Below are 11,248 nucleotides of genomic sequence, written 5' to 3'. Positions count from 1 at the left end.
GTCAATACTCCGTTTTACGGGTATTCAAAGCTAAAGCTACACTGATCAGAGGAAAGTCGAAACAGACGGCTCAGAAGGCCGCGTACTAACCGACTGAGCTACATGTACGCTTGTTTTTAAGACTATTTCTTGATTGTTTCACTTTCGGAAGGACAGTTTAGTGTGGGTCGTCCATACACTGTAGATATATACTAAGGTGAGGAAGTGCAGAATATCAAAGTATCGTGAGCGATTATTGGCAATAATATTTTGATACGGGCAGTATAGAACATTAAGATATCATTGCCGTCTTTCAGCAATATCAAAATATTATGATAATATCAAAAATCGTTGCAAGAAATGTACGGAGAATTTTGATATAAAAACAGTGATCATGGTTTTGATATTTTGACATTTAGTAAATAAAACCCTTCGGGCGGCTGATAATGTCCACCGCTGAGAGATTATCCCGACATTTGGCCGAGAAGCAAAACTTCGAGGGCAAATTTTCGCTCGTCACTTGGCATTCTGCCCACCCCAGCAACTAATCAGATTGCTGGATTCTCTGGATAACCGCCCGCTTACGATTGAAAAAAAAAAAAAGGTATAGTAGTCCAGGGGTTTTCAATAGAAGCCGGTTACCGGCGGTATACCGCCGCCTGCTTTGCCTCACACCGCCGGCTAGTTTGCCTTTATTTTCACTAAAATGCTATCATTAACTTGTCAAACTGCCGCCTTTAATGGGCTATCATGGACGGCTATTTCAGAAGTTATTGAAACCCTGGACCGTATATATTCAAGGTGCATTGTAACTGTTTATTACTTTTACAGTTGTACATGGTGCGCACCATGCTAGAATCCCTGGTGTCAGAAAAGGGTGGGAAAAAAGTGATGCGCAAAGAGCTGGAGAAAGAGACGGTGGAAGCAGTTGAGGCGTTCCTGAAGAATTCCTTTTCCTTTGAAAAGCTTCTGCGTTTTAGTGAAGTTTTGAGGGAATGTTGTGATCTCTCTCAACTCTGGTTCAGAGAGTTTTACCTCGAGTTAACCATGGGTGCTAGAATTCAGGTATTTATTTGATCTTTTCTTCTCTTTCCTTTTTGGTTTGTTTATTTGCTTTTTGTGGTGCAGGTGTGGAAGTTTTTCCTTGATTATCACGTGGAGCAGTAGCATTAAGTGGTGAAAAGGAATTGAGAAAAAAATTGTTGATTTTTTTTATAAACACGGACTTTTAAAATACCGTTCTTTCTCTCCTCGTGTGGGTTTTCCTCGTTACTTTGCATTGAAATTCGCAAGTCCCACAGTTTGTTCACCTTTTTGCACCCGTTTTCTTAAATTACCTCATTCAAAATTAATTTTGCTTTCTCTTTTCTACTACTCCTAAGGCACATTGAATTCTGAAACGACTTGTAAGGTTTTCATGACAAAAGAGGCTGTCAGAAGAAAGCTAACTGATTTGCTAATATTTTGTGACAGTTTCCTATTGAGATGTCAATGCCCTGGATTTTGACCAATCACATCCTCGAGAGAAAACACCCCAGCATGATGGAGTAAGTGATAAATATTCCATGGTCAACTATCCACTGTTTTTTTCTCTTGTGGATCTTGACTTTGAACGCCAACTGTTCTTCATGCATCGTCTGTTTTTTATTTCTGACTGCAATTCAAGAATCTTTTTTCCGTAAGCTATCAAAGACCCAAGGTTTTCAATTCCGTCGATCTGTATGCATACTTTTCTTGGCATAGTACGTCGTTCTCTCCGTACATGCAACCGCGATTACGTGACGTTTTTTAAAGTTTTACTTGTGCTTATTTGTAATTATTTTTGCATGTTTTAGGTACACCTACCATACTTCTTAATTACGTCAACTGTCCCTTGTTCGAATCAGAACAAGTTTGTGATCATACCATTAATTGGGAACTTAAGCACGCGCATTTTTTAGACATGGACGGCAACCGGAAGAGAACATTTCGCGTGCCAGGGCAGTGGTGTCTCCTAGATTTTTATACTAATCGTCTGTAATAGAGCAAAGATACTTAGGAATGTAAATATGGTTGTGTGAGCACAAGTTAAATGGGAAAATAGCTCACTTCCAGTCGCCGTCTGCGTCCCAAAAACCGCGTGCTTTAGGACGGTGCCTACTAATTCAAAGGTATTTTTGCGCGGTTTACTGAATATGCGGGAAAAGCAGATCTCCTTAAAATACAAAGCAATGTATGGCGTTCTTTTCCAAATTGAAGCTTAATTATCTCTGAAAAATGCGTGGTTAACCCCAATTTTCTTTTTCGATACCAAGATCACTTGCTAAGTTCTGATTTCTGGCTGGTGGTTACCCAATTTTCCTTTTGGATACCGAGATCACTTGCTAAGTTCTGATTTCTCCGCATAGTTTTGAACCGCGCAAAAATATCCCTGTATTAATAAGCACCAGCCATAGGAAATCCAAGTATCTCGAGATGCGCAGAACGTTTGCGCAATAACAATAGTAGGCACCGTCCTTAAGTTCCCTAATATTATAACGTCATACTTCATCTATAACGATAAAGGCTAATTTATACATACAAGCCCATGGTGTCTCTTAAGGTTTTCCCACCACCTTTCTATTCGATTTGTGTTCATTCCATAAGTCATCTCTTGTAGTAGAGTGGCGAATAAATATGCGTTATTGGCCAAGTTCTTTTTTTGCGTGTTTATGTACCGAGACTTCCGTCGAGGTCCATAAACTGGCCAAAAAAAGAACGAGGCCAATATCCAACCATTTTGACCGAGCAAACTTGGTCAATAAAGGATTTATTATATGGGATAAAACACCAGAAAATGATCTTTGCTCTTGCGAGACCAAGCGAGAAATCCTGAGCGGGCAAGATAGCTCCATCTTACCCGCTCGGGTAGCCAATCACAGCATGGGATTTGGTTCATCTTGCCCGCTCTTGGAGCTAGTCATAAAATAAAATGAAATAAAATATAATATAATAATGTACGTAATTTACCATTCCCCGTAGGGGCTAATAATCGTCTCACGACATCAGACTGAAAGCATACATGAGGCGCCTCTGGGAGCTGCTGAACGGTCCATACATGTCTGATGTCGGAGCACAGCACCACAACCAGATGTAATTCGCTATAGACCTCTTTCATTATGGCAGCCAATTAAAGTATTATATTGTTTTAATGCTGAAGGCCTATCTAGCGTCGCTACGACAAGCAAATTACAAAAGAATATTTGTTTCAAATGAGGGCAGTAGATGTAATTAGCATAAAGACAAAAGAATGTAAAAGTGGTCGCCATTTATGAAAGTGGTCTATTTCCTGTATCCCAAATACAGTACTTTTTGGGGGTTCTTTACATAAAAATCAATACAAGTTATTTACTCGTGGGACTGTATCATTCTTCAGTGAACTGGATATCCATTGTTTTAATGCAAATGACCCCTCAAATTGAATTGTATTATGGGACTGGTGAAAATAGCAAATTGGAAAACGGGAGTACCCGGAAAAAAAACGCTCCAGTAAGGTTGAGATAGACTGGAATTCGGCTTACATACAATCTCCACAGTGCACAACACGTAGTATTCCCGGACGGTGCCCAACCAGATATTAAACCCATCCAACAGGACGTAACTTCGGTCGACAGACGGGAACCGGTTTTTTCCCCTCTCAAAGTAACTCCAGTGAGCTGTATTTCATTGGCATCTATCATCCTATTTTGACTGCAGCCTCTTTCTTCTCCCAGACTAAGCGGACACGACCCTCCCCACGCAAGCTGGTAGCCTAGCCCTGAGATATCCTTCCTCTTCCCTGTCCCCTCTCAGTTTTACCCAAAAATAATCAGTGTTTTTATTTTCCCTCCCCCACCACCCCACCGTCCCATCTCTGGATATGGGGAAGAAAGGACTGCAACAGTCTACATCATATTTTGCTTACAATGTTTCATATGTTAGCGATATGTACTACTAAATTTGTTGCACTGTGGGGTACCGAATATTAGGGATGACGAACTATAGTTGGGATGAAATGTCCAGGATTGGAACCGGTGTTTTCCTTTGGGCATGCCGTACTCATATAATATAATAAATCGCAATAATTTTTATTCACTTTTAATAAACAGTGCTAAGAAAATACGCGCCCTGATTGGTTTAAAATAGTGTTTCTATAACTCGATGGAGACACAAAACTAGCACGAGCTGTTGATGTAGTGATGGTGCGAGTAAAGAGAATTTACATTTTGATAATTAGAGTTAACAAGTTGTTTTCCTTTTTCTCCTGGCATTGTTTTCTAAAAGAAATAGAAAACATGTACTCCGTGTTTCTATCGAGTTATAGCAACACTCGTGAAACTTTGGGAGAACTCGAAAAAGCTGTGGAAACACTCACCTGCGGCTCGTGTTCCCACAGCATTTCTCGTTCTCCCAAACTTTCACTCGTGTTTCTATAACTCGATAGAAACACGGTACATGTTTTCTATTTCTTAAATAATTGTCGATGGACTGATGCATTCTACTTTTCTTTTATATAGGTATGTTCTGTATCCTTTGGACCTTTACAATGACAGTGCTCACTATGCCATGACTGTGTTCAAGAAGCAGTATCTCTACGATGAAATTGAAGCTGAGGTAATTGTTTGTTTACCCTGCGAGCAGAGGCTCTTCCTAGATAAGTCGGGAAGAGGTCCCTGACTCTAGTTAATTCCACGTTCCTGTGATTTTCAAAATTAGGTTCTTTTCGTAAAATAACTCATTTTTAACGTCGTTGTCTTCCTCGTAGGTGAATCTGTGTTTTGACCAGTTTGTGTACAAACTCAGTGACCAAATATTTTTATATTACAAGGCTCAAGCGTGCAGGTGAGTTAACCCTTAACCAGGGGATGATATGAGATGTCAACTCTTGAATACTGTGATAGCATGCTCTTCTTCAATGTAAAGTTGCATGTAGATGTTACATTGGGCGACCGTGGGAATGACCGTGGCCTATTGTTGTTAAACCGGTGGTCTTTGTCTCAGGACAATAGGGTAACCATAACACTTTAAAATGGTGGCGCCGGTTGAATTTGAAAGTGAAAGTAAGAGATTCGAAAATTCATTTATTTACACACTTTTCGATTAGTTATGATCGCGCCATCTACATCTACATGTTCCAGCACTCGGCAAAGTCCCTTTTTGACTTACGGCTGTTTCTGCTTAGGTGGCCTCATACACCGTAAGCCTTTTTAGAGACATCACCGCCAAGCCGGCCACTTCTGCTGGAGAGAATAGGACAGCCACAACACCGGGGACTACATCCCCTACTCTTATCGGTTCCGTAACGTCCCTCTAGGAACTTATGAACATAGAAGGTATTTGCGTGACGGGGCCTGTGGTTTATAGTCCTTATCCGAGAAGATTTGAACCATTTGCAGATGAAATTACACGGGCAGCACTTTCTCCTCAGTTATTTTAAGATCCAGAGTGTTGATCCGGCCGGCGTTCGAATCCTCGACCTCCCGCATGACAGCCCAATGCTCAAACAACTGAGCCACCGGTTATTCTTTAAAATCGCCTTCAAAAAGAGAATGCGGTTATTTATAAGCAAAGTCAACTTGGAAAGGGGTGCTGATCAACTGTTATTGACATTTTGCATGCGCTGTCGCTGTTGTTTGTACTCATGCTTGCCTTTTTGTCGCTTTTGCCTCATGCAACCTCTCCGTAGAGGAGTTTTCCACTGTGAAGACAGTGTGACGGCTACCGAGGTCGACCCGTGGCTAGGTTGCCATGGTTACCTCTTGCTAATCGCTTTCTTTGCCAATCGCCTCATTTGCTGTATGGCACATACCCCTCCGACCACGTATTGACAAGTTAAGGGTATTGACGTCAGGGTTTTCGTTTGAGGCCGGAGGCCGGACGTTTCGCCCGGTGGTTTTTCTATTCCATGTCCGGTACTTTGATGCCAATACTTGAAGGGTTTGTTTCATTTTTTATTATTATAACTTTTTACTTGCTTACTTTGGCGCTTTGCGGCACCAAAAATGTCACGTCCAGTGTTTTAAGAAATATATCCACTACTTTACAAAACTATCGAAAACCCTGAAACGTGAGGGTCTTTTTATATCTTTGCTGTGCCCAGTTGACGAAGTCGACCTTCTTAACCCGCAGTTTTGCTTGTTTACTGTGTGTGCAGCAATTGCGCGTAAATCCTTTGAAAAAACATACTTCTTTGTTATTTATACTTTGCAGTTTGTTGCTAGACAAGAAGTTCAAATCTGAGCTGGTCCGCATGGATGCAGAAGCCGCTGCCAAAATGAACACGCGCCCAAATAGATATGAAACACTTCTCAGACAGAGACACGTCCAGGTACTTTCCGTGCATTTTGTCTAGTCGTCCCGACGTCACCCGACGTTTGATTTTCCGAGCAAACGGTGAAATTCGTTTCCTCCCCAATTCCCTCTGTCTATTATTGGTTGCTTGACGCTCTCGATCGCTGGAGCCGATGTGTTACTGGGGACTTTAAGATCTACGACGCCAACCCAGTCTCCATCCAAATAATGTATACCTTGTACAATGGTAACTGAAGCGTGTTAAGGTAGAGTGTCTAGATTTTCATTTCATCATGATCGCGGGTGCTGTTGGGGGTTTGACTATTATCGTCAAGTTGAGACGCTTAGCGTTCGATTGAGATTATGGGAAATGAATATCTATGCCTGAACTCGCTGGACTCGAAGTTGGGAATGTTCAGTTAACAAACCTTTCACTTAACCACTATACTACCACGTCGCTAACTGCCAGAACATTATTGTCTTTTACTAATATGTCCATATTTTTTTTCTTCCGACTGCCGCTGTAAACGTGTATTATTATACATTAGTGTCACCAGCTCGATTTTGATTGGCTTCAAGCACGCAGCTAACTTTTCCTTGCTCTTTTTCTCTTACGTCGTACCTATAGACAATAGATTTTCTATATGTCGAATTGACGTCATACCTATAGACATTAGTTTTATGCATGCAGAAGTGACGTCACCTAATACGCTAACCAGCATTTTTGATCAGTTTTGTCATGGCGGAGCTCAGCTAAGGAATATGCATAGTAAAACAATTATTGGCCAGGGTTGAGCATTATAGCGATAATTATCATGGCCTTTGGCTTTGATAATTATCGCTATCATGCTCAACCTCAGCCAATAATTGTTATTTGGTAAATAATCGGTACAATTGTCAGCCAATTGAGCTTTAGTGGCTAAGTGGATAAAAACAGTTCCTTCAAAGTGGGTGCTCCAGGTTCAAATCCTCTCCGAGAATGCAACTGTTACTTTTTGTCGGAACCCCCAAGAGCACCCGCGATCATAATGAAATGAAAATCTAGACACTCTACATAAACAGGCTTCAGTAACCATTGAAGACTGTACACATTATTAGGCCGGAGATTAGGGAGCTTAAGCACGCGCGTTTTTGGGCCGCAGACGGCAACCGCAAGAGAGCTGTTTTTCCTTTTAATTTGTCTTCAAACACTCACATTTGCATTGCTAAGTATATTTTCTCCATTACAGATGATTACTTTAAACATCTGGGAGACACCACTGTCCTGGCACGCGAAATGTTTTCTTCCGGTTGTCGTCCGCGTCTTAAAAACGCGCGTGCTTACGAATGTGACTCTTTCTTTCTCTATTTTTACTCTGAAACCGCTCTCACCGTTTTATTTTTTTTTACATTGTACGACGTGAACGACATGGAATGATTTGCGAAAGACTTGCGATATTGCAAAGTTATATTTTGAGGTGACGTTTTCTTCGACGTCGCTATCGTAGATCTTAAAGTCCCTACTGTCTTTCAGTCTTTCCAAACCTCTCTTTTGCTCTGAAGACGGGTGGCTGCAGTTATTTGTTACGGTTTGGTCTGTTTCCTTTGAAAGAAATGCACAATACAGCCGATAAAGTTAATAGGAAGTACGAGTGAGCACGAAATGAAGGCAGTTTTGCCAATTTAAAACCACTAGAGAAAATTGTAATTTCTTCTAGTTTATCCCATCTAGTTTACATCTTATGGTGGCTGGTAAAATATTCTATGACTGAATAAGTAGGAACAGCCTTGAACTTGATATTAGATTAAGAAATATAAACCGTTGTGAGCTCGCGTTGCAGACAATGTCTTAGAAATTTTCAGACATGCATGCCACGCGTACTGCTCGCTGCTTTTCTTATTGTATAGAATTTTTTGGCCTCCAAATCAAACTACACATAAATACATTATCGATAGTAGCGTGACCATTATAGTTTCAGTTTCACTTTTATAGGTTGTTTTTAACAGTTTTTTTCCATGAAAAAGTGTCTTCAGTTCTGTATATTTTGTTTCAGCTTCTCGGTCGCTCGATTGACTTGAACAAGTTGATTACTCAGCGTTTGAACAATGCCATGATCCGGTCATTAGACTGTGCCATCGGACGCTTTGAGAGTGGAGACATCTGCGGCGTTGTGGTAAGGGCAAATACGTAAATCCGATTTTAAGAATTTAGATCACCGCTGTCACGAAGGGAAAGCCTGAAAATTTCAGGCTTGGACGCGATTTGAACCCATGACCTCTGCGCTACTTTTGCAGTCACAGACCTACCAATTGAGCTCTCAAGCCAATAGACCAATTTCGATATATTAAAATTCAGTCCGAAACAAAAGGCATCATCTCGAGGCTCTGGGGAATAAACTCATACAAATCCTTATATTTATTCCCCAGAGCCTCGAGATGATGCCTTTTGTTTTGGACTGAATTTTAATATATCGAAATTGGTCTATTGGGAGCTGGTCATGATGTGAGCTTGAAACAAGCCCGTAGAGGATCTGAACACGAAGAGTTTACATGAGAGCTTCGTTTGAAGTGCTTTCGTTTATGCTTAAGTAACTGGTTCATGACTGCAATAATGTAAAATCTGAAATTTATTCTACCTATTTGGTACCTATTAATTGTATTTGGCTGTAGTCTGGTTGGCTAAAAAATGTGCATTTTACTTTATTATATTTCATTTAGCTTCGTCCATAGACCAAGGAGAATTTACTATGCGTCAAGAAAGTTACGAACTGTAAGGCCACAACAGCTTGACCAATTAATCACGCAGCCTACATGCAGATTCTTACAAAATATGCTGTTTAATTCACCAAGAATCTGTAAGCTATTTATTGATCAAATGATTGACTGATTGAATGATTGATTGATACTTGCAGGATTTGGAGAATCTCCTTGAAGTGAACCGCATGACCTATAAGCTTTTATCCAAGTGTGTCAAGTTGGTTCCATTCAAGAACATGTTGAACGAGGCAAACCATTCAGTCTCGGCACCTTATGGAAGGATTACGCTTCACGTGTTTTGGGAACTCAACTTTGATTTCCTACCAAACTACTGCTATAACTCGTCCACAAACAGGTGAGAATGATGCAATTGCCACTGTAATGGACAAGGTCCCTGCCAAATTTAATTTAACCCTCAGTAAACGTTTGTCGCCTAAAATGTCGACTTTCTCTTCTTCTAAAGCTTGGTTTTTATTGGCGACGCAAGCACAAGAGAAAGCGTAAGTAGCTTCTGCTAATAAAAACGAACGTCGACGCAAGCATCAAAATCAACCACGGCATCCGCCATTTTGTTCAAATTCTCAGATGCGGGGAATCTGGAACATGCGCACAAGGGCTTTAATTGGCCAGACGTACCAAATTACTGTGTTTCGTTGTCACACAACGCAAGCGAACGCAAGCATATAAGGGAAAGCACAAGGAAAAGGGAAATTTTGATCCTTGCTCTTGTGCTTATGCTTGCGTCAACCCCGTTTTCACGATGAAATAAGCGCTCTTATGCTTGCGCTTGTCCTAGCTTTATTGTGTTGCCTTTTCTTAAACGAAGACATCCGAACTTATACGACCGTCTCTCGGTGTCCACCGCTCTTGGTATAGAATACCCAATGGAAAAACTGAGTCTTCAAGAAGAATTGTCAGCAGTGTAATACCGTTTTTGAATGACACATTTGAATCATGTTTGTGTGAGCTTTGAGTTTCAGGTAAAAAGTCGTTGCGTCGAGTGTGCTGATTCCTTTTCCCACGTCCTGCGGTTAAATTAAGGGATTCTTTCCTTCTATGTACCTGCAGTCCACACGCCAGAATACGATGGTTGTTGCTATCGAAGAGCACAGGTGTACACAAATCTAAGTGGTGGTTTTCCCAAATGGCTTGAAATGACCAATGTTGAGTTCTTTGGAGGACGTGAGCACAAAGACAATCATTTTTCTTTTATCGCGTTCCCCGTTTATGCTACTTTTGACATTTGAAGCCGATGTTTCATGCTGATATAGTTAAAAAAATAGCAGTCATGTTAAATACGCGAATTTACCATTTTCGATGTCTTTCTCGTTGTCTTCAACTTCGTCGTAGGGGAACCTTTAACAGACTTAGGGGCTCAACTTGTTACGCTCCGCCATCGCTTATCGCAGCTCGATGGTTATCTGTGATTTGAGCATTTCGATACTACAATGTGCCGTCTCCAGAAAGACTTCCTCTTTCATGTTTCTCCTCTCTATCCGGCAGGTTTGTTCCCACGTCGCTGTCTTTGGTGGATAAAGTTTCCAGGGATCAAGCTCCAAAAGCATCGCATCATTACTTCTTTGGCACGAAGGTACTGGTGACTTAGGGTGTACATGAACCTTAGATTAATGTCCCGCCTCAGTCACGCAAACAAATAAACAGCCGAGAAGAGAATGGGAAAGAGGAGCGATATATAGTTGTGTATTATTCTCCTCTCGACTGTTTAAGTGGCTTCCCTGAATGAGGCAGGCGACTTTATTGGAAATAGAAAAAAACGATATTGCTTTCAATCTAATCGATAAGATTGCAGATCCCAAATCAGATTTGTGGAGGCAGTGTGGCCGAGTGGTAGGGCGCTTGCCTTGATATTCGGAGATCCCGGGTTCAAGACCCGCTCTGACCACTCTTTGTTCCTGGTATTCCCTGGTTCAACTTCCCAGCTGCACTTGTAAATAGCCAACTGGTTTGCCTCCGGCCAGTTGGGATTCTTAACAGTTGTAGTTGTTGTGTTCTATTGTTTCGTTGATTGTGTTTCATTGGCCCTGAAAAGCCCCTATAGGGAGCGGTCAATTGAGTATGTATGTATGTATGTATCCCCTCTTAACTTGATGAGCGCAAACTGCCGTTTCGAGCCTAGGCCAATGGCCTCGGACTTTAGAATAGTAAACTTACTATTTATCATCATCATGTCTGGTAAAAAAGGTGCGATTCTCTTGGACAAAGCCTATTAAACGCTTTCGATTCA

The 11,248-nt window shown here is 41.2% G+C and overlaps 1 protein-coding gene across 1 annotated transcript in view; it reads left to right on the top strand.

Moving 5' to 3' along the window:
• The first annotated feature begins 813 nt into the window (after nucleotides 1-813).
• LOC138016205 (cytoplasmic FMR1-interacting protein 2-like) overlaps nucleotides 814-11,248 on the top strand; it is an 18,509-nt gene continuing 8,074 nt past the window's right edge. Inside the window, exons 1-8 of the mRNA XM_068863370.1 lie at nucleotides 814-1,044; nucleotides 1,453-1,526; nucleotides 4,494-4,590; nucleotides 4,742-4,818; nucleotides 6,187-6,304; nucleotides 8,301-8,420; nucleotides 9,159-9,358; nucleotides 10,507-10,594. Coding sequence (XP_068719471.1) covers nucleotides 817-1,044; nucleotides 1,453-1,526; nucleotides 4,494-4,590; nucleotides 4,742-4,818; nucleotides 6,187-6,304; nucleotides 8,301-8,420; nucleotides 9,159-9,358; nucleotides 10,507-10,594 — 1,002 coding nt within the window. The 5' untranslated portion in view covers nucleotides 814-816. The remainder of the gene's footprint in view (nucleotides 1,045-1,452; nucleotides 1,527-4,493; nucleotides 4,591-4,741; nucleotides 4,819-6,186; nucleotides 6,305-8,300; nucleotides 8,421-9,158; nucleotides 9,359-10,506; nucleotides 10,595-11,248) is intronic.

The sequence above is a fragment of the Montipora capricornis genome, chromosome 9, assembly GCF_036669925.1.
Source record: "Montipora capricornis isolate CH-2021 chromosome 9, ASM3666992v2, whole genome shotgun sequence".
Taxonomy (NCBI): domain Eukaryota; kingdom Metazoa; phylum Cnidaria; class Anthozoa; order Scleractinia; family Acroporidae; genus Montipora; species Montipora capricornis.
This window is presented reverse-complemented; position numbering and strand designations above follow the sequence as displayed.